Source organism: Tursiops truncatus, chromosome 3 (genome assembly GCF_011762595.2).
Source record: "Tursiops truncatus isolate mTurTru1 chromosome 3, mTurTru1.mat.Y, whole genome shotgun sequence".
Lineage (NCBI taxonomy): Eukaryota > Metazoa > Chordata > Mammalia > Artiodactyla > Delphinidae > Tursiops > Tursiops truncatus.
The window spans coordinates 41,054,535-41,079,081 of NC_047036.1; the positions used below are offsets into that span (position 1 = coordinate 41,054,535).

The 24,547-nt window shown below is 38.9% G+C and overlaps 1 protein-coding gene across 5 annotated transcripts in view; it reads right to left on the minus strand.

Annotated features, from left to right (window-relative positions):
* The window catches only part of ARL15 (ARF like GTPase 15), a 409,746-nt gene that overhangs the window by 20,496 nt on the left and 364,703 nt on the right, over positions 1-24,547 (minus strand). For 2 of the 5 annotated variants that reach the window (XM_073802108.1, XM_073802107.1), the window contains exon 7: positions 1,622-1,663. The exons of 1 other annotated variant lie outside the window; for it this stretch is intronic. In XM_073802108.1, coding sequence (XP_073658209.1) covers positions 1,622-1,663 — 42 coding nt within the window. Of the gene's footprint in view, positions 1-1,619; positions 1,664-2,544; positions 2,665-24,547 lie in introns of those variants that run through there. 2 more of the 5 variants (XR_012330672.1, XM_073802112.1) reach the window with 2 other exon arrangements.

A 24,547-nucleotide genomic window follows, 5' to 3' on the forward strand; every position in this document is an offset into this window, starting at 1 on the left:
CAGGGATGCTACCAAACATCCTACAGTGCACAGGACAGCTTCCCCTTCCCCCCAACAAAGAGCTATCTATCCCCAAACGTCAATAATGCTGAGGTGGAAAAACACTACTCTGAACTGACATTTTTAAGGCAAAAATCAAAGAACAAAAGACCTGTTAATGATTCAATCAATGGTTTATCAGCATGAACCATCAGGCTCCCTCCCTGGAATCAGGAGATGTAGCAACTGGATTGGAAAGCTCCCCAGGGAGGAGCATCAAAGGTCCACGGTACGTACTCTCTGTCCTTCCTTCTTGTTCAAAGTAGAAACCACTAGATCTTGGGGACAAGTGAGAGCATCAGATTGGCCTAAAACAAGGGCTGAAAGGAAGCAGCCACATTTCTCTCATTCTACATATTCACTGTTTTGAGTTCTGGGGATAGAAAGGTGCACAGTACAAGTCCCAGACCTCATGGAGCTTACTCAGCAGTGGAAGGAACTGACAGATACCAAGTGAAAATGTAAGGAGCTAAGTAAAGTCAGGTAAAAATAAGTGCCATGACAAAAAAGAAGGCAGGACAGCAATAATAACATCTGCCACATAACTGATCCAAAAGAGGGACTGATGGTGTAATAGGAGTTAAAAATCAAGCAGTCACAGATGAAGACGAATATCTAGCTGGTTTCAAAACAAAATTTCATATAATTACAATTGAAAACTCTCTTGATTAACTTCCACTTAATTGTCTAGGATTAGCCGACTCTTCATCCCACCGATACAAGACAAAGATTAATGCTATCTACACAGTGAACGTCCACACCTGGCCGATATAGCACCAGCTACACCCTTGATGTTCTTGACCGGTAGACTGCTCTCTGGCCTGTCTGCTCATTTTTGCTCCTGAGCTGTCCATAATTCTCATCAAGGCAATCAGATTTGCTATTATCATTAAGTAATGTTATTAAATGTGATACCAATGAATGAAATATGAACTAGAAAAGAGAATTTTTATTTCTATGAAAAACTAAATGGGATCGGTTCAAAGAAATCTATAAAAATACGTCACTAAAAACAAACTGCTGTGGAATTAGACTTAGGTAAGATGACTCTAAAGAATTGGGAGGAGAAGGAGAAGATGGCTCCCCAAGTGTCTTTAACTATGGCTTTCCTTTAAAGAAACAGGAGCTGAAAATCATAGGTAATGGCTGTGTTGCATGCAAGAAATATGATACAGAACTCTAATTAGTGGCCACATACTCAGAGAAAAGACCTTGGCCCAATATCAAACGATGAGTGCCATCTGTATGTTTTAAGTTAAAATAAATTATTTAGGGTATGTATACATTTTACTTTTTAATGCCAAGACACGTTAACCAATTCTAACTGTTCAACGATCAGTTCAGATCAGGCCAGATACGGGGGCTTCTCACTGTACATTTCAAATCGCACTTTTTATTCCGTCTGAATCAAAAACCTTCTCAGAGAGGAAGTCATTAACACCCATTTCAGTCTGAGTGAAGAGTGTTACATAAAATCATATCCACTGTCAGCATCAATATTAGAGTCTATCACCTCAGATTCTCTTGTGAAAGAAAGTAGAGTATAAATAAATAAAATTAAAATAGTCAAATCCATACTCACACACATCCACACCCCTGCAGTCTCCTGTGGAAACAGTCTTATCTGTGAAAGCAAATTATAGTTAAAACTGGATACCTCATTATTAAATACAGTATCCTTAAAAAATAATAAACATTGAGGGTTTGGATCAAGATGGTGCAGTAAGAGGTCGTAGAGTTCATCTCCCCCCATGAACACGTCAAAAATATATCTACATGTGGCACAATTCTTACTGAAAACTAACCAGAAACTGACAGAAGGACTCTGTACAACTAAGGCTGTAAGAATGATATACACGTAATTGGGTAGAAAAGGAAGGAAAGCAATTGGGTTGGGACCTGTGCCTCTGGGAGGGAACTCAGAGGAAAAAAAGATTACATGAGTGGACACCTGCCCTGGGGAGTGAGCCATATTGGGTGCCCTGGGGTCCTATGCAGGGGAGACAAGTCCACTTGGCTTTTTGAGGACCACTGAGACTAACAGAAGGGCTGTGAGAAGCCTAAACTCCACTCCTGAGAAACGTGTGCAGGCTGGCTTGCCCCTGGGGCAGGGCAGAGAGAAGTCTGCTCTAGGATACTGGCTTTCCCACAACTACCTTGCTGTGAGCCCCAGGTCAAGCTGAGCCAACTCTGGCCCCGATCGCTCCATGTCACAGTGTGGCACTGAATCTGGGATGGCCAACACTGGAGAAAAGACTCAACCTTGTTATGCAGAGGCATCTGGGTCTGGGGTGGACCCTGGGTGGTGTGGCAGTGGTCATTGTTGGCACTTACTCGAGCAGTGTCTCAGAAGCCGCCTAGATATCTGATGGCCACTCCACCACAGCTCACTCCCCTATACAGGGCTGAGAGTCCATGTGGGCCCCACCTGCAACCCCACAACAGGGCCTGGACAGCGGAGGCTGGGGGGAGTGGTTGGCTGTGAGGAACACAGGGAACTTGTACCTGAGGCTGCATCTGAGCGGAGCTGCCAGTGCCTGCATAGGCAGTGCATCAGACTTCTGCCTGCAGCTGACGTGAGTCAAGGGCCCGTACGGGCTCCACTTGCTTCAGTACTCCCCTCCTCTGCGGCAAAGGTCCCAGTGTGGGGAGAAGGAAAATACATACGCTTAAAGGAAACAGAACCAGCTTGAGCGTGAAACTCAGGGCTTCTGTTACAGCAACCTGGGATCAAACCCTGGCCCTGTAGGGTGATGATGGCCACTGAGCAGAGGGGAAGTCTTGCCTCATACCTGGCACCAACTCTAGCCCCTCTGTCTCTAGTTTCACCCCGTACCAAGGTGACAGCTGCCAGCACACCCTGAGGAAACACATGACTTGCCTCCATGTCAAATCCAGCTCTCCCATCAAAGGCACTGGGCACATGTAATTGGCATAGAGATGCTCCCACATAAGAACACCCCTTCAAGAATGCAATAGGTAACTGTTTCACCTAAATTCATAGAGACAGAGAAAGTTATGCAAAATGAAAAGGCAGAGGAACTACTCAATTGATAGAGCAAGAGAGAACCCCTGAAAAAAAAAATAAAACAGAAATAAACAATTTACCAGATAAAGAATTCAAAGCATTGGTAATAAAAAATGTTAACTGAATTAGGGAAAAGAATTGATGTATACAGTGAACACTTTAACAAAGAACTATAAAATATAAACAAGACCCATTCAGAAATGAAGAATTCAGTAGCTGAAATAAAAAACACAATAGAAGGAATGAACAGTAGACTGATACAGAAGAACACATAAATGATCTGGAAGACAGAATAATGGAAATCACCCAATTAGAACAGCAAAAAGAAACACAAATTTTAAAATATGAAAGCAATTTAAGAGATCTCTGGGATAACATTAAGCATATCAACATTTGCATTACAGGGATCACAGAAGAAGAAGAGAGAGAATGGGATCAAAAATGTAACTGAGGAAATTATGGCTGAAAACTTCCCAAACCTCAAGAAAGAAAAAGATACCCACCTACAGGAAGCAGAAAGGGTCCCAAACAAGATGAATCCAAACAAACCCACACCAAGGCATACCATAATTAAAATAGAAAAATTTAAAGATAGAGAATTCTAAAAGCAGCAAGAGAAAAAGAGTCATTTACAAGGGAACCCCCATAAGGGTATCAGTTGATTTCTCTGTAGAAACTTTGTAGGCCAGAAGGGAGTGGTATGGTATATTCAAAGTGCTGAAAGGGAAAAACTTGCAACTTAGGATATTCTACCCAGCAAGATTATCATTTACAACACAAGGAGAGATAAAGAACTTCTCAGACAAAAAACAAACAAACAAACAGACCAAAAAACCAAAAAACTAAGAGTTCATCAATACTAACCTTCCCTAAAAGAAATGTTAAAGGGTCTTCTCTAAGTGGAAAAGAAGGAAGAATATAGGAAAGGGAAAATTCCACTAGGAAAGGCAAATATATAGTAAGGACTGAGGATCAACCATTTAAGCCAGTATGAAAACTAAAAGACAAAAAATTGTAAAAGCAACTATAACTACAATACACAGTTAAGAGATATGCATGAAGATGTGAAATATGACATCAAATGTACAAAATGTCAGGGAGGGGAATAAAAATGTAGATCTTCTAAAATGTGTTTGAACTTAAATGACTGCCAGTTTAAAACAAGTAGATATAGTTATAGGTCAACATATATAAACCCACAATAATCACAAATCAAAAACTTACAATAGATACACAGAAACTAAAAAGAAAGGAACACAAGCATACTACTAGAGAAATCATCAAACCACAAAGGAAGAAACAAAAAGAAGAAATGAACAGAGATGAACTAAAAAAACAATTGGAAAACAAGTAATAAAATGGCAATAAGTACATACTTATCAATAATTACTTTAAATGTCAATAGACTAAATGCCACAATCAAAAGACATAGGCTGGCTATTTGGATTAAAAAACATGACTCTTCAATATGCTGCCTACAAGAGACTAATTTGTGTGGCTAAAGACCCACACAAACTGAAAGTAAGGGGATGGAAAATGATACTTCATGCCAATGGAAATGACAAGAAAGTGGGGTTAGCAATACTCATATCAGACAAAATAGACTTTAAAACAAAGGCTATAACAAAAGATAAAGGAGGGCATAAAGAGGTCAATATAAGAACAGGATATTATACTCATGAATATATATGCACCCAATACAAGAGCACCTAAATACATAAAGCAAATACAAACAGACATAAAGGGAGAAATTGACAATAATAAAATAATAGTGGGGAACTTTAACACCTCATTTACCTTGATGGAAAGAATATCCAGACAGAAAATCAAAAAGGCAAGAATGGTTTTAAATGACACAATAGAGCAGTTGGACTTAATAGATATCTACAGGATATTACATTTCAAAACAGCAGAATACACATTCTTTTCAAGTGCACATGGAACGTTCTCCAGAATAGATCACATGCTAGGTCACAAAACAAGTCCCAATAAATTGAAGAGGACAGAAATTATATCAAGCATCTTTTTCTGACCAGAATGGCATGAAACTGGAAATCAATTACAGAAAGAAAAATGAAAAAATAACAAACATGTGGAGACTAAACAACACACTACTAAAATACCAATGGGTCAATGGGTCAATGAAGAAATCAAAGTGTAAGTCAGAAAATACCTTGAAACAAATGAAGTGAAAACACAATACTTCAAAATCTATGGGATGCTGTAAAAGCAGTTCTGAGACTGAAGTTTATAGTGATGTAGGCCTTACTAAAGAAACAAAAAAAAATCTCAAATAAGCAACCTAACCTATCAACTAAAGGAATTTAAAAAAAGAACAAACGAAGCCCAAAGTCAGCAGAAGGAAGGAAATAATAAAGATCAGAGAGGAAACACATAAAATAGAAATCAGAGAACAATAGAAATGGCAAAGAAACCAAGAGCTGTTTTTTTGAAAACCTAAATAAAATTGATAAACATTTAGCCAGGCTCACCAAGAAGAGAGAGGATCCAAATAAACCAAACAAGAAATGAAAGAGAAGAAAAAACAACTGATATCACAGAGATACAAAAAATCATAATAAAATACTGTGAACAGTTATATGTCAATGATTGGACAACCTAGAAGAAAGACAAATTTCTAGAAACATACAACCTGCCAAGACTTAATCAGGAAGAAACAGTTTGAGCAGACCAATCACTAGTAATGAAATTGAATTTGTTTAAAAAAAAAATCCAGCAAACAAAAGTCCAGGACCAAATAGCTTCACAGGGGAATTCTACCAGACATATAAAGAACTAATACACCTATCCTTCTCAAACTGTTCCAAATATTGAAGAGGACAGAACACTTACAGATTCATTCTATGAGGCCACCATTACCCTGATACCAAAACAAGACAAACATTACAAAAAGGAAAATTACAGGCCAATATCTTTGATGAATATAGATGCAAAAATCCTCAACAAAATATTAGCAAAGTGAATCCAACAATATGTAAAAATGATCATATATCATCATCAAGTTGGATTTATTCCAGGGATCCAAGAATAGTTCAGTATTCACAAATCACTTGATATGATACACCACATTAGCAAAAGGAAGGATAAAAATCACACAATCATCTCAAAAGAAGCAGAAAAAACATTTGACAAAATTCAACATCCAGTCATGATAAAAACTCTCATCAAAGTGGGTAGAGGAGGGACACATCTCAACATAATAAAGGCCATTTATGACAAACCCACAGTTAACATTACACTCAACGATGAAAAGCTGAAAGCCTTTTGTCTAAGTTCAGGAACAAGACAAAGATGCCCATTCTTGCCACTTCCATTTAACATAGTATTGGAAGTCCTAGTCACAGCAATCAGACAAGAAAAAGAAATAAAAGTCATCCAAATTAGAAGAGAAGAGAGAGGTAAAACTGTCACTATCTGCAGATGCCATACTTTATATAGAAAACCCAAAAGTCTCCACCCCCAAACTATTAGAACCGATAAATGAATTCAGCAAAGTCACAGGATACAAGATTAATACACAGATATCTGTTGCTTTTCTATACACTAATAATGAACTACCTGAGAAAGTTAAAAAAACAAAATCCTGATTAAAGTCACATCAAAAAGAATACCTAACACTACCAAACGTAAAATAGATAGCTAGCAGGAAGCAGCCACATAGCACAGGGAGATCAGCTCGGTGCTTTGTGACCACCTAGAGGGGTGGGATAGGGAGGGTGTGAGGGAGGGAGATACAAGAGGGAAGGGGTATGTGGACATGTGTATATGTATAACTGATTCACTTTGTTAAAAAGCAGAAACTAAGACACCATTGTAAAGCAATTATACTCTAATAAAGATGTTTAAAAAAAAAGAATACCTAGGAATAAACTTAACCAAGGAGGTGAGAAGCCTATACTCTGAAAACTATAAAACACTGATGAAGGAAATCAAAGGTGGTACAAAGAACTGGAAAGATATCCCATGCTCTTGGATAGGAAGAATTCATATTGTTAAAATGGCCATATTACCCAAAGCAATCTACAGATTTAACGCAACCCTTATCAAAATACCCATGACATTTTTCACAGAACTAGAACAAATAATTCTAAAATTATATGAAACCATAAAAGGCCCATAATTGCCAAACTAATCTTGAGAAAAAAGAACAAAGCTGGAGGTATCAGACTATACTACAAAGCTTCAGTAGTCAAAACAGTAAGGTACTGGCACAAAAAACAGACACACAAATCAATGGAATATGATAGAAAACCCTGAAATAAACCCACGCACCTATGCTCAATTAATCTATGACAAAGGAGGCAAGAATATACAATGGAGAAAAGACAATCTCTTGAAAAAGTGGTGCTGGGAAAACTGGAAAGCTACATGTAAAACAATGAGATTGGAACATTTCCTCACATCATATATAAAAGTAAACTCAAAATGGATTAAAGACTTAAGTGTGAGACCAGAAGATATAAAACGCCTGGAAGAAAACATAGGTAGAACACTCTTTGACAGAAATTGTAGCAATATTCTTTTGGATCTGTCTCCTAAGGCAAAAGAAATAAAAGCAAAAATAAACAAATAGGGCCTAATTAAACTTAAAAGCTTTTGCACAGCAAGGGAAACCATGGACACAATGAAAAGAGAACACTATGGAATGGGAGAAAATATTTGCAAGTGATATTACCAATGAGGAATTGATATCTAAAATATATAAATAGCTCACACAACTCAATATCAAAAAAAACCCAACTTGATTAATAAATGGACGGAAGACCTGAACAGACATTGCTCCAAAGAAGACATACAGATGGCCAACAGGCACATGAAAAGCTGCTCAACATTGCTAATTATCAGGAAAATGCAAATCAAAACAACAATGAAATATCACCTCACACTGAACACACATAACAAATGTTGGTGAGGATGTGGAGAAAAAGGAACCCCTGTACACTGCTGGTAGGAATGTAAATTGCTGCAGCCACTACAGAAAGCAGCATGGAGGTTCCCAAAAAACTAAAAATAGAACTACCATATGACACACCAATTCCACTACTGCACATATATCTGGAAAAAATGAAAACACCAATTCGAAAAGATACATGCACCCCAATGTTCACAGCACCACTGTTTACAATTCCCAATATATGGAAGCACCCCAAGTGTCCATTACAAGAGGGATGAATAAAGATGCGGTACACATGTATAATGGAATATTATTCAGCCATAAAAAGGAATGAAATTCTTCCATTTACAGCAGTGTGGAAGGACCTAGAGAATATTATGCTTAGTGAAATAAGTCAGAAAAAGAAAATACTATATGATATCACTAATATGTGAAATCTAAAAAATAATACAATTGAATGCATGTAGCAAAACAGAAACACACTCACAGATACAGGAAACAAACTAGTGGTTATCAGTGGGGAGAGGGAAGTGGGGAGTGGCACGTCACAGGTATGGGATTAAGAAATACAAGCTACTGGGGCTTCCCTGGTGGTGCAGTGGTTGAGAGTCCGCCTGCTGATGCAGGGGACACGGGTTCGTGCCCCGGTCTGGGAAGATCCCACATGCCGCGGAGTGGCTGGGCCCATGAGCCATGGCCGCTGAGCCTGCGTGTCGGAGCCTGTGCTCCGCAACGGGAGAGGCCACAACAGTGAGAGGCCCGCGTGCCGCAAAAAAAAAAAAAAAAAAAAAAAAAAAAAAAAAGAAATACAAGCTACTGGGCTTCCCTGGTAGTGCAGTGGTTGAGAGTCTGCCTGCTGATGTAGGGGACACGGGTTCGTGCCCCGGTCTGGGAGGATCCCACATGCCGCGGAGCGGTTGGGCCCGTGAGCCATGGCCGCTGAGCCTGCGCGTCCGGAGCCTGTGCTCCACAACGGGAGAGGCCACAACAGTGAGAGGCCCGCGTACCGCAAAAAAAAAAAAAAAAAAAAAAAAAAAAAAGTTAAAGTTGTTCTTTAAGAAACATTACATTATTTTGAATGCACTTGTAAAATATTTTCTAAATAGAACGTATTCCCATTTTGTAGAGTCAGAAGCAGAAACAGAATTATACAGCATACCCATCAGGAAAATTTCCCTGACCTTCCTTCTCTTAGCCACATCCTAGACTACTATATCACACACTTACAGTTTTCTAGGGAATAGGCAATATTAGTGCTTCTTCACAATAGTCCTATTTTACCTTGAAATTATTATCTGTTTCTTTCTACCCTTATCACATGGATGTTTCCATCAGTTAGATGGCAATTCTATCATAGTATTTAAAAACAAAAATCATATAATGCCAATGTCTGACAAATGATGGCTTGTGCTGACTATTTTTCACTAGGAGGTAAGTGTCAATGATAAAATAATATAAAAGGATGCATGTAAATGGCTTTTACCTCTCTGTGTCCACTAATTTATTTTTAGTGAATGAATTACCTGATACCTTGTCTTCATCACATTTAACATAAGGGGATCTAGACTTCAGAGTCCTCCAAATAGGGTTTGTAAATTTTAGGTGCCTGTTTATGACATCTAGTCTTTCACACCAAAAGAAGAGACGATGTGACTCCAGAGGAATAAGGATGTGAGAAATAAATTCTTGCCTATTTGACCCCAGCTTCTCATCCAGACATACAGCACATGTAACCTGCATACTTCTTAGTAAGTTAAATGCAGCACATGGTTTGCATAAAACACATGGGCAAGTTGAATTCTCTTGCAGCTGCTGAAACATTTGAATTCTGACTTTTTATACGAAGTCACAGACACCAAGTATGTAGTCACCTGGTCACAGGTGGACCTGCATTTTGGTGCTTTTAGAAGGGATAACCTGACTTGATAAACTGTAAAGATGTCTGGTGTCTGGTATGACCTAAGGATGGCAAGGCTTGGATCAGTAACTAAAAGCATTGTGTTCTGGAAATGGAGTTTGCCCGGTTCTGACATGACTACTGACCCTGTAAATCACCAAGACATAGGATAGTTCCTACACGACCTGGGGAGAAAGAAGGAAATGGGACAGATAAACATGTACCACATAATGGGTGGAAGTTTTCAACACAAGATGGAAATGAAAGTGAATTAACTGTTCTCTCTCTCTATTTAGGATATTAAACCAAGGACTTATTTAAAGCACTGAAAGACAAAATTTATTAACTAGCACTCATGAAATAATTGAAAAGAATTCCCCAAATAAGCAAATCACTCTATCCTTACAGGCAAGGCTTTGGATTGGCTTGCATAACTATCTTTGACGGCTTTTATGTTTTTATGAAACACTATAAATTAGACTATTTTAGTTTAAGAAATTCATTCGTGCTGCATCATAGATGTTTAAAAATCTTACTGCATCTGCACAAAGCATAAAAAGCTCTCTGGAAAATCATGAACCCTTGCACACCCAATATTCCCCTCCTCATTTCCCCCCACCCCCAGAATCCTTCCCATCTGCCAGCTGGGTTTCATTTTAAGAATTTCACACTGAATATAAAGTGCTATTTTGACCATTTGGCTCCAGAAACGTGAATTTATAGTCTATTCAGATCGTACACAAGTGACTGACAGAGAGGGGATTAACCAACTGGATGCGATGACGCCGCTGCCTCTTCCTTCAGGTTACTTTAAGTTTCCAGGAAAGGATGGCCATCCTAACACAGTTTCATTGAGACTAGCAAGAAGTACAGTCCTTGAGGAGGTCTTACTTTTCACTTCACTACTTAGTGGCCACTGGACCTTGGAACTCTTTTCCCTATGTTCCTGTACCTTCCACATTCCACGTACTTCCCCACATGTAAACAAGAACACTACAGCTTGCTTTCTTAGACATCCTTTGTAACAATGTTCATCTACTGACTCATAACACATATCTGTAATTCCTGGTCGTCAGGTTTAAGAGTAAAATTCTGGGAAAGTATGTGTGTGTATTTGATTTTCTTGGGTAAAGGCTAGCAATGACTAACAACTTAAACATGGGCAAGACTCTCTGGGCGTAGTTCAGAGATTGTTTGAAAGTCTTGGGCATCTAGAAATGTTTCAAATACCATTGTTATTTAAGCTCTACCACAAAGTAGTCTTTTTTTTTTTTTTTTAATAGTTATCCACCTTGTTTCAGACTTATGATCCTCAACTATTATCACAGGCATAAAAGTGATGTTATAAGTATATATTCAGATTTGCTAAATCTTTCTTTTTCTTTTAAATTTTTAAATTTATTTTTTTATACAGCAGTTTCTTATTAGTCATCAATTTTACACACATCAGTGTATACATGTCAATCCCAATCGCCCTAAATCTTTCTTTTTGCAATTTTAGGGTGGTGCTGTTCCTAGGACTCTGTATGGACACTAAGTAATACTATAAAGCAGATTACTTCTCTGTTTAACAAAAGCTCAAGGAAAGGATATTCAAGCGCTGAATTTTGAGAAGGGTGTGTAGAAAGAATTTAGATCTGATACTGCGATGCTGGAGCCAGTCTCAAAATTAATGAGCACATCTAAACTTGTATTACACAAACACACACAAGCTGACATCAGGGGAAAGTCAACATCATTGGGAAAGTACAAGCTTATCACATCCTATCAAGTTTGGTCCTGTTTAGAGTAGGAAAGGTTCGTTTGAAGGTGGGGTCCTTAGCTTCTAAATTATTCTAGAGAGTAATAGAGAGAATAATGCCTCCCCTCCCTTCCCCCCGCAAAAAACAAGCAAACAAGTACTCCATAGAGACTCAATTATAATTAGGGGAAATTTTCTCCTACTTGCCAGCACAATAAATATGACTCCATTTAAAAAAAATCACCAATATTATACATTTAAGTTTTAGACACATTATATGAACGGTTAAGAAAGTTATTGGAGCATAGAGAAAAGTATGGAAGAAGCCACAGCAAACTGATAACACTGGATAATACACTGGGGAGTCACGGAGAGTAAAGATTATTAACTTTTTCTTAATATATCTCTTGAATTATTGGACTTGAAACAATAAAGCCCCTACAGTTCTTATACTTAAAAAAAATAATAATAAAATAAAAACATACATATGAACAAATCACAGAGCAGAAAAGGCATTTTTTAAAAGAAAATAAAAATACGCCTATATGCAGAAACACATACAGGAAGGTAACCTGGTCTACAGTAGAGGCTCAGAAAACACGTGTCGTACGAATGTGAAGAAAACAATACCGATGATAAAAATTCTCCTCGTATGATAGTTTCTACTCACGTGACAAAAAGAAATATAGTTGCTTTTTCCTCCCTAAGAGGGTAGTTTTTAAATTTTTATATAATTTTTAAAAGCTACACTCCATTTACCGTTATTACAAAATATTGGCTATATTGCCTGTGCTGTACAATACATCCTTGAGCCCATCTTACACCCGATAGTTTGTACCTCCCACACCCCTACCCCTATCTTGCCCCTCCCCCCTCTCTCCCCACTGCTAACCACTAGTTTGTTCTCTGAAATATAGCTGCTTTTTAACCATCACAGTTAAATATGGATTTTTATCATATCAAAGCATTTTGGGAATTTAAATTTTAAATCAATGACAATTTATTTAAATTATAAGAGTTTGTCCACTTCTGGAAAGTGGGTGACCTTCTAGGGAGTCAAAAAACACCACTCAGGACTCTTACCTTTCACAACTGAAAATCTGACACCCTCTCACCAGGCTGCAAAGTTCATATGTGGATTTTCCACAATCAGTAGTACCAGTGCTTCATGTCCTGGACAAGAAATAAAACTTCCTACTTTCTGTTCTTCATCAGATCCCCTTTACAGAGAAGTAATATTTAGAGAAGATCATTTAAAGGGCCAGCCAATCCATCCTCCTTTACCGGATGTCTAATGCTATCTTTGAATGAAATTCAAGCAGAGCCTGCTGAAGGCTATAAAATCACTCCACTCCATGGAATTTTAATACTAGGGTCTTAACTTTAATGTCACCATAAGAAAAAGCCACAAAAAATTCAGGTCTACATTTACTAAAAAAAAGGTTATCATAGATTACTCATTAAATCACTGTCTCCCATAGGAAAGTCTTTTAGAGTTGTGCTAGAACAGCTTTTATCTTCCCTGTGGAAGACACATCCTCCCTCTTTCCCAATAATGAGAAATATGTCACAGATCATGATTCCCCCACCTTTTTGTTTTTCAGAAACTCAGAGCACTAAATATAAAATCCAACTTAAGCAGTAATTTGGCCCATACGATTGGCGTTATTATAGTTTCCTTTTTGTTGTCCTTATCTTCTATTTCATTTTTTAATTATTATTATTTTCATGTGAGTCCCTTTAAGTTCTTTGAAGACAGAAGTAGTGGACTATATACACAAATAAAAATAAAGTAACATTTCTGTCTGGAGTTGAATAACAACAGTCAATCAGTATCTCCTTTCTTAACAGAACATACCAAGCTTCATTGAAAGTCACCAGTCTTAAGTCATTCTTGCTGTTTTAGGGGCTTCTAGATAGCTAGTGGGAAGCAGCCACATAGCACAGGGAGATCAGCTCGGTGCTTTGTGACCACCTAGAGGGGTGGGATAGGGAGGGTGGGAGGGAGACGCAAGAGGGAGGAGATATGGGGACATATGTATATGTATAGCGGATTCACTTTGTTATACAGCAGAAACTAACACACCATTGTAAAGCAATTATACTCCAATAAAGACGTTAAAAAAAAAAAAAGTACCTGTCAACACTATCATCATGGAGTACAGACTCCAATTTTATCAGAACTGTCTCAGTATAAGAAACCTCAACAGAAGTTAATTCATTTTAAGATTGGATTTTATGAATCACGGTAAGAAGAAATTCTTCAGCAGATCAGATCCCTTACAGAGAAATCCAAGGAATTGTTCAACTGTTTTACTGTATAAAACAAATGATGCTTAACATATCATTTTTCAGGTTTTGTTCTCTTGCTTTTCAGGTAGTGCTTACGTAGAGTTTTCCCCCCTGTGGTATTTTTTGGGGGTGTTGGAATTTTAACTGTACTGTCAACTTTTTATTATCATCTAGGTCAGAGATCAGATGTCATCTGGCATTTCTAATGTCACAGGATCGAACCCAATAACACCCTCCAAAATAATCTTTCAGGATGAAAGAGAGAGAAGTCTAAAAACAGCAAAGATGAGGTATCTTTAGCCACAGTACTTTAGCCAAACTCTTTGAGATAAATAAAATCAATCTGCCTTTATTCCTCCTTTTCCACCTTCCTTTTTAATAATTCTTTTCAGCAATCCTAGGAACCCCATCTCTATATATCTTATTATATGTCAAGTACTCTTTCAAGATTAAAAAATTATGCTAGCTTATCAACCCTCATGTCAACCCACTGAGGGAGTTACTATTATTATTCCCTTTTGCAAAGCCAGGACACTGAGGCTTGGAGAAGTTAAGTCATGTGTCCAGGCTGCGAGGGCAGGACCTGAAGGTGGTGGTCTGTCCCTAGAGCCTGTGCGCAGGACTGTGCTTCCTGTCAGCATGGTGCACACTGAGAGCACACCACCACCAAAGATGTGGGTCTCCGCCAAAGACCAGAGATTAATAAAAGGAAATGAAATCCGACAGTATGTAACTCCAGGCACCTATAATAGGGCTGATATAAGATCTGGTTGCAGTACCTCTTGAAGTCCCTTAAAAATCAGTCCACATTGACAGCTACTCCTTGAAAGCATTCTAAGTAGAACAAAGCATTTCTGACCATAGAGTTCTTTTCAATACCTTTATATTTCTTCACTACCATCTTCACGGTACCCACTCCTTCAAAGGGCAGCACTGAATGCATTGACAGATAAACACATTGAACCAGTAAAAGTTTATTGGTGGCGTCCTATATACCATGGGGTCCCCAAGAGGTCAAAGCTTAGTTGCGGACTCTCTATGATCCGGATCCGACTTATTCATTCATTCATTCAATAGATATTCACTAGAGACCTACAATGTGCCAGATACTGTTCTAGAAACTAAAGATGCAGTAGTGAACAAAACAGAAAAATTCCAAATGTCTAGTTGCTTACAGTCTAGTAGAAAGAGACTGACAGTAAACGTGATAAATCAGTAAAATACTAAATAGTATGTCAGACTATGGTATTATATAAAGTACTAGAAAGATGAAGCAGGGAAGATATATGAAAGGTCTACAAGCCAAAATAGGCTGGTCATCCCTCACTACTCAAAAGTTCCCATGTCCCTAACTTTCTAGCCAAACTGGGTTTAGCCACTCCCTAAATATATCTTGCCCTTCCCATCAATGAGCTCTTTGCTCAAGGTATTTCTCCTAGAAGGCCTTCTGCCCTGTCTCCATGTGGGTGGTAGTTTAGTATAATAGTTAATTAGACAGGAGTCAGCACCACCTATGTTTAAATCTCCGCTTTAACACTTACCAGCTGTTGGACTTTGCATAAATTTTTTAACTGTTCCAGGCCTTAATTTTCTTATTTAGAAAACGGGTGTAATAATAATTACAATAATATTGACCTCACAGGGTTCATTGCAAGGCTCAAATGAATAGGCTATATATAACATTTAGAAGAGTGCCTGGCACTATTCCACGACCAGTACCGCCACTACTAAAATTCTGCTTTTAATCGTGCTTCAGACCCAGCTCCAAAGCCACTTTTTCAGTCCCTAACCGTAAGAACTGAAGGAGAGATTTTCCTTTTCTGAGGTCCTATAGTCCCTTGGTTTTATCATTCCAGTGGTATTTGCCCTGTATCATTGCAAACATTCACACTATCTTGAAGTGTGCTTATTTATATATGTAATTATAAACAACCTCCCCCCGCCCCCCTCCCCCCCATGAAGTCACAGCCCCTGAGGGTTTAGACTGAACATAAACTTTTCTTCTTTCTCCTTATCTCCTTCTCTTCCCTTCTGTTGAGTGTTTTAATTGGTTCATTATTCATATATACCAGAGAGTGGGTAAGACAAGGAAATGGGAGAGAAATTAGAACACACACACACACACACACACACACACACACACACACACACACACACTATTTATAGTTCTACAGTAGTTCATTGAATTTAAATCCACCTACGTTCTTGATCTCCTTCTCTGAGCAAAGCTTGTATGGGATGCAAACAAGGGAGAACACAGTCCCTGTCCTCCCAGGCTTCACAATCTAAATTAGGTAGAAAAATACCTTTAACTAAACGACCTGAGCCCCAATGCTTCTTGAATCTAAGTCTCAAAGTGCTTGCTGTTTCTCCAGATATATCATATATTAATTTTCGTTCTTTTTTTGTCTGAGTAGTATTCCATTTGTATATATATACCACAGATCCTTTATCCATTCATCCTGACAGCTCCTACTTTTACGACCCAATCAAAAAGAAATCCCTATTCCAGCTGCCTCGCTATTCATTGATTTTAGTTGTAAAAGTGGAAAAACTAAAAGGGAGAAATTTAAAAAATGCACCCCTGTCACATTCACTCTTTTTCTTTAGAATGATGTTGATCCAGGAATAACAGTCTTAACCAGGATGTCATATATTTTGAATTTCGAGTAAGAAAGGTAAATCCCTTTATTCTCAAGTTGGCTTTTGACCTGCCAAGTGACTCTATGTGGCTCACCTATTTCTTCCCAATTTAGTGTCTCCTATTCCAAAGGAGAAATTCTAAAACTTACTCATAAAACATTCAGAACAGATTTAATTGAGAGAATACCTTAAACTTTACTGCAGTGTATCCAGGTGCAGAGTCAAAATGCAATAAAGAAAAATAGAAAATTAGGCTCTAGAACACAAAGTATTATTTTTTTCAGAAAGTTTTTACTAGTAGTTTTTTTTACTAGTAGTTTTTACTACTAGAAGTAGGTGATACATCTTTTAAGGCTCTGTACTAAGCTTGCCCAGCAAATGCACGGCTAACTGGAATATTCTAATAGAACAATCAAGGTACAGGGAATCTCCTTTGAGACCAGGAAAAGGCTAGCTGATTGGTAAAGACCCAACATAATTTCTACCAAGGCGGCTAACATCACAAGGGGACACAAGACACTACACTGAACAAATTAAGTCCTGATGGGTCATTTAGGAAACTCACACATCCCAACACATGATGTCTTACCATTTCATTTTGCTCTGCATTTCAAAGAGATGATTTACCTCTAACCCAAACCTCTGATATTCAGGAATCACCTATTCATATTTATATGAAGGCAACCACTACAAAAGAAATCCACAAAGCTCCAGTTTGCTCTGGAATCAATATCCTAGGGGAAGACAACAGTTTTCACTTTCTTTTCTTTCTGGGGAACAAAAGCATCAGATAGGAAAATCTGTCCCTTCGGAAAGGATTAGCCATTCGTTCTGTAGAAGGCCCCTGAAAGTAAGCAGATAAGGGAAAGGGGATATCTGGACTTGCCTGAGAAAAGCCTTTTAGGTCCAATGTAGCAACTTATTTGAGAGCTGCAACTCATTAAGTTTGGCTCTGATATCACTTCAGATATGAAGATTAGTGGAACATACCAATAGATTGAATCATCAAACAATTCTCTTAGGAATTTGAACATAGCCAATTTGATGGAGAAGGACTCCAAAGGCCCAAGCCTGTATGGGATCCTGGTAGAGATAAGATACAGACACCTTTCAGACAAGGGCTTTATTCTTCAGAAATGGAAGCTCAAACTGAGAACTTTCCAACAACATTATCATCAGTGTTTATTAGGAGTCTATACACACTCTGTGGGCATTAACCAAACACATAAAATCTAAAGTCTGCCTTCACACAGCACACAAATGAAGAAAGTAACCCCGCCCCCACCTCCTATTCCAGCGAACAGATCTCTTTTTTTTTTTAAATGCTACTAATTTATATCCTCAAATCCTTATTGATCCAGAAAATAGTGCTCTTCAGGTTCCTGGCTTGAGAAGAGTAGCTATATTGAACCTTTTCTGATACTCAGGAGAAGCTGCTGGATATCTTCTTTGCATTACCTCTAGAAGGAATTCACATTGCTCTAATCCCTCATTTATCAAACTCTTTCACCAGAGGAGTGAAGGGGGACCTTTTGCTTCTTATTTTATGAGTCTGCCAGGAGTGAACTGGCAATCAAAACTGAAGCTAAATTCCTCAAAATGCTTTTGGTAAAAAGACATAAGACAGCATTGTGCTTACAGATATTGCGTATTCTAAGCTATCAATCTTCAATGGAGACTGCAAAGAGGCTCTGAATTTCCCATTCTTAGAAATCACATGGCATATTCAATAAGAACATATGGCCATGAGATAGCTGAGGCTTCGATTTGTACCACAGCCAAGAACACTAGACACCCAAGTATATAATAACTACTGATGAATTAAGGAATAATGCAGAGAATTTGCCGAGAGAAGGAAAAGACAGACAGAGTTGGAAAAATGTAGACATTTTAAAGGTATCTGGCAATGGGTAATATCAAAAATATTTACATAAATGTGATAATGAGAGTGATTTAGATTAGGGGGGCATGGAGTGAAGAGGCTTCTCAAACTCAGCAGAATTTCAGTAATTTTCAAAGATGATAGCAAGGCTTTTAAAAACAGAAGCAGGGGATTGCATACTAATAAATATGAAGCTCTTGAAACCTGGTTCAAAGGCAACAGCAGCAACACAGGCCCATGACAAATGTTAAGTAAATGAAATCAGAGTCTGGATATCTGAAAAAATGTTAAGTATACAAAGCAGATGAAATTTTGAAATACAGTTTTCATTTGAGGAACTGATTGGAACCTACACATTGAAGGCTGAGAGGTGTAAATACGGTGAGATTGACAGTACGGAAAAAAAATGTATTCCTTTTGAAGGTCCTTTAAACTTTAACAGTATCAACAGAAATCTATAACCTAATTGTACAGTTAAGTTACTATAGGAGATGTGCAATTGATTTTATATCTTCTGGGTTTTTATTGGGCTTCTCTTCCCCTCCCTTGGTTTTGCTCTCAACTGAGAAGGAACACTTTATCTTAAAAGCACCAGGTGTGAATGAACATTCACTGGGCAACAGTACAAGGCATAATATACCCTTCAAACACCTCCTTATCAAGGCTTTTGTTATAGATCACCACCATTCTCTGTGAAAACAGGAACCATATTGCAAAGATCAGCAGTCCGCAGTTTTCTTTAACAACTTCAAGTACCAAATTGTAAGTCTAAGAGGTGTGTGCCAAAGGTCTTATGCAACATACTGAGTACTAAATAGCAAAAGCCGTCCTGTGATCACACTCCCTCAGCTTGGAAGGAATTCGGGAAGCCACTGAAATGAACGTGGAATGGTTTGAAGAACCTCCGAGTATTCACAATACCATCTACTGAGGAAAACGAGAGAGGATGGGGGAAGAAAAGAAGGAAAGTTTCGAGTAGCACATGTGTGTGTACACTTTCTTTTTTTAAAATTGCAGTATAGGGCTTCCCTGGTGGCGCAGTGGTTGAGAGTCCGCCTGCCAATGCAGGGGACACGGGTTCGTGCCCCGGTCCGGGAAGATCCCACATGCTGCGGAGCGACTAGGCCAGTGAGCCATGGCTGCTGAGCCTGCGCGTCCGGAGCCTGTGCTCCGCAACGGGAGAGGCCACAACAGTGAGAGGCCCGCGTACCGCCAAAAAAAAAAAAAAAAAAAAAATTGCAGTATAGTTAATTTACGATGTTGTGTTAGTTTCAAATGTACAGCAAAGTGATTCAGTTTATCTATCTTTTTTCAGATTCTTTTCCATTATAGGTTATTACGAGATATTGAGTAGGTCCTTGTTGTTTATCTATTTCATATATAGTAGTGTGTATCTGTTAATCCCGAACTCCTAATTTTTCCTCCCTGACCCCCTTTTCCCTTTGGTAACCATAAGTTTGTTTTCTATGTCTGTGAGTCTACTTCTGGTTTCTAAATAAGTTCATTTGTATCATATTTTTAGATTCCACATATAAATGACATCAGATGATATTTGTCTTTCTCTGTCTGACTTACTTCACTTAGTATGATAATCTCTAGGTCCATCCATGTTGCTGCAAATGGCATTATTTCATTCTTTTTTATGGTTGAGTAATATTCCACTGTGTACATATACCACATCTCCTTTATCCATTCATCTACTGATGGACATTGTGTGTACACTTTTAATAAACAGCTAGGATTTTCAGATCAAAGCTCCGTGGCAGCTGGCATATTTCTGTGGAAGGGCATTGGGGTGGGAGCAGAGGAGGTAAAGGGGGCTGACGTTTACAGAGGGCTTACTCTATGCCGGGCTGTGGAAACCATGCATTTGAATCATCCCACTTCTTTCTTTTTTTTTTTTATTTGAATTTTATTTTATTCCCACTTGTTTCTTATACCAACAGCCTTTGCTCCTCATATCAGCGCTCTGCCATTTGAACTAGAAAGACCACTGTCCGGCCACTTTTTAAACGCAGACTCTTGAACAAGCCACTTCATGTCTTTCATTTTTTTAAGTAGAGATAAACAACTGTCCTTGAAGAGTTCTGATACAGCTGGGGTACAAATACAGGTAAGTGACTGCCCAGAGTAGGTGCTCAAGAAGGGCTACTTTTAAGAATGAAATTTATAACTACTTACTAGAAACCTGGGATTTGAACCTGGGTCTTCTAAATATAAAAATTCTGTTCCTCAACACCCCCCACCCTTAGGAGTTTCTCAATTTGTTTTTTTCTCAAGCAGAAGAATTAAAAATATAAATTAGTTAAGTAAATAAATAAAAAATAAATAAAATAAAATGCCAAAGCCCCAATCTTTCCTTTCTACAACTGCTTTCATACATTGTGTTTTTTTTTTTTGGCTATTTTACCAAAAATAGCCTAACTTGATAAACTTATTTTCCCCACATATTCAAAGCTAGAGTGCAGTTGTGGACATGATGAAAGGTTCTCACATTGTTTTTGTTCTTGGCTTCAAATTGGTATACATCTCTGGTTAGCTGGCTTTCACAATTTATGTTTTTGTCATTTTATGCGGGAATGGCTCCCTGACGCACGGTATGTGCTTCCATGGGTTTGTGCTAATTTGCATAGTCTCTGAGCAAAATGGCGAGGAGCATCGTGGTTGCTCCTTGGGTGTTCTTGGGATTAAAAAAAAAAATGATAAGCTGATGACTCAGTATGTGCCAGGCACTGTGGTGAGTGTCTTAGATGACCAGCAGAAACCATTAACGCGAGATGATATCTGTCCTCCCCATCTTCTTCTGGTGTCAAAGGCTAGACCACACCCCACAGCCTCCACCATGCTGGGTGCGGCTGGTGAGTCCTGGGAGTAGGAGTACAGGGGATGTGCACCCCTTCCACCCCTGGAACAAACAAAACCTTTGTGATGCCCCTCTTTTCTGTGTATAATCCTTGCTCTTTTTCCACAAGACGTTGAATAGCATGGGCCCCAAGGACCTAGAAGAGAGCAGCCTGGGATGGAAAGTATCAGGATCCTTGAATAAGTACATGGAGCAGAGTGCCCCCACTGACCCACACAGAACTGTGAGGTGAGTGAGAAATAAACTATAGTAAGAAGGCATTGAGACTGCAGACCTGATAGCAAGTTGTGCTATTTACTCCAACCAATACAGAAATATTACCTCATTTACTCTCACTACAGCTCTGTCAGCTAGTATTATTACCTGCATTTAAAACTCATAGGGGAACAGAGTTTCAGAGAGGTAAGCAACTTGTCCAAGGGCAAAGAGCTACCAGGTGATGAAACTGATGTGCAGCCCTAGGTCAGTGTAACTCTGGAACCTGTGTTCTTACCCAAGGTAGTCAACTGACTCCCTAATAGAGGTTATAACTATGTAAGCACAAACCCACGTTATGACAGTACCTGTTTTAACATTGAACTTATGTTCCGTAACAGAAGTGTGTTATTTTCCCATTAATTATAATTAAAGAGACTAGTAAAAGTTCACATGGACTAATTTTTGTAGGTGATTTCACTCATGGAGCAACAGGTTAATGTATATAAAAGATTAAAAGCAGGAATGATGAAGTAAGGGGTAGTTCCCAGGAACAAACAGTTTGAAAACCACTGTGTCACATCACACTGCTTCTTATATTGTGCTACTCAGGTTTCTTCTTCTTCTTCTTTAATAGCCAGTCAGTTCTAAAATTCATTTTTATGGACATATCAGTGCTACAGATTAAAAGTTAGTGCACACTTTTAGAGCAAGGAATTCCATCAGTATCTGATCATCAAACCACTTTTTTAAAAAAAATTATTTATTTTTGGCTGCGTTGGGTTTTCGTTTTTGCACACAGGCTTTCTCTAGTTGCGGTGAGCGGGGGCTACTCTTTGATGCAGTGCGCGGGCTTCTCATCCTGTTGGCTTCTCTTTGTTGCACAGCACGGGCTCTAGGCACGTGGGCTTCAGTAGCTGTGGCACACGGGCTCAGTAGTTGTAGCCTGCAGGCTCTAGAGTGCAGGCTCAGGTAGTTGCGGCTCACGGGCTTAGTTGCTCCGTGGCATGTGGTATCTTCCCGGACCAGGGCTTGAACCCGTGTCCCCTGCATTGGCAGGCGGATTCTTAACCACTGTGCCACCAGGGAAGTCCCAAACCACTTCTTGTTTTACTTAACTTGTAAAGTAGACCCATTTGGTTTGTTGGTTAATTATGGATCCCCAGCAGCTGCCACTTTGTAACGAAGAAGATGAATTTTTCTGATGTGTCATTAGTTTGAGTTTTTGGCCTTGTCCACATTTCAGTTCTTACCTTCTTTAAGCCTTAAGTCTATATTTAGCTCTATATAGTTCAGTTCACATTTCCCGTCCCTTTGCCTGTGCTTAATAACAGGGATGCAACACGGTCCAGAACCGGTCCCTGCCCTAGGACCAGGAGAAGAAGCTGATATTTCACCGTAAGATAATCACTGTGTTGTAGTAGTTCAGTTAGCTCCTGAATCTGTTTTATTTTTTTAGATGACAAGGACCATAATAACTTTGTGCAATCATTCTTGAAGTTTCGCTAACCTTCTGTGTAAATGATGCCTAGTGAAGGGGAACTATTTCAAATACTGAAGAAGGGTATTCTCCAGTCAGAATGGACACTGGCAGTAGTGCTGGAGCACGTTTCTAGAGCCTCCCTCCTAAGCCAGGATCTGTCCCTTTGGCTGTGGGATGGTGGAGCAGCTCGGGTCACAGGGAGGGGCCAATGCAGGCAGATAAAACAGCGGGGCACTTACAGGCATGGGCCACTACTTCAATGTTTTAACAACTCGTCTGTATGCAGTGATGCATACTGATATAACAGTGCCTTGACCTAGAGTAGGTGACGGAAACTCAGACTTGTGAATACCAACTCCATAGGAAAAGGACAGCCACTTCTCCACCTCTGCTGGCAACTGAGCCGTGTAGATCCCAAACCAGAAATACAAGAGAAAAACGACCGGTAAACTGTCTCTTCCCTTGACAACGTTCACTTTCCTTTATAAGCATTTCACGTAGAGCGGCACTCCATGAATGTTGCTGACTGACTGACATTTACTGAATGCCCAGTGTACACAGACAACGTTCTGAAAAACTTATAAAAAGAAAATACAAATGACGTATGTTAAACTGGCAGTTAAACTGGTAGTTATTTTGACGATCGAGAAAAAAGGCAGCCTTTTGGAGATGAGGATGCAATCACAACTACACCCTAATGAAGTCTTGCGAAGAGAGGTAACTTCCAATTTAGGATCCAACATGCTTTGCAGAGTGCTTCCCCCCCACCCCCCACCCCTCCATCCATCATTCAAGTTCTGGTCTTCATCAGCTGCCATTGGTAAGGGTGAGACAGAATGAAATTCATATAACTCAGCACAAACAAATAACTACTCCCATGCCTGAAGAAAAATCCTATCATCTCCCCAGCTTGAAACACAAGTTTGTGTTTGTGATCTGATTTTGAAGACCATATAACTTTACATCTGCTTAAAATATGATGCAGCTGGTTCCGAGGGGTAGGCTGTCTCCTCCCCCCTCCCTTCGTAAAAGGCTACTTGGTAAAATGATCTTTGAGTGCTAGGGATGAATTATACATCCTGAAAGTTGTCAAATGCGCAAAGCTTTTTCAAGGAAGGGTGATTTACTTAAAGCAACTCATATACTAGTAACCTCGACTGTTGGGCATATCTAAATAATAATCTTGCAATATCCAAAAATGTATCAAGTTTTATTGTTTAAACAATATTTTTTAAGAAGCTTTCTTTTTTTCCAGACTAGGTAAACATTATAAAATTGAAAAGACATATGAACGCTTACAACTAAAGCTTAAGATCCTCTTTGAAAGATACATGAATGAAAATTTTCAATTAGAAAGCAGGGCCTGAGAGATACATGAGACATGACTATGACTTCTCTTCCTGGTGTTAGATTATGACTTTCAGGAAAAGGAGGTAATAAAAGCGTGGGGAGAAAGGTATTTGTCTGACATTGTGTCAGGTTTCCTAAGGCCCACGAGCACCTTGAGAAGTAACAGCTGGGAGGAGCAGACGGAGGGCTTTAGCAGCCTTTGGAAAGTTGCCATTATGT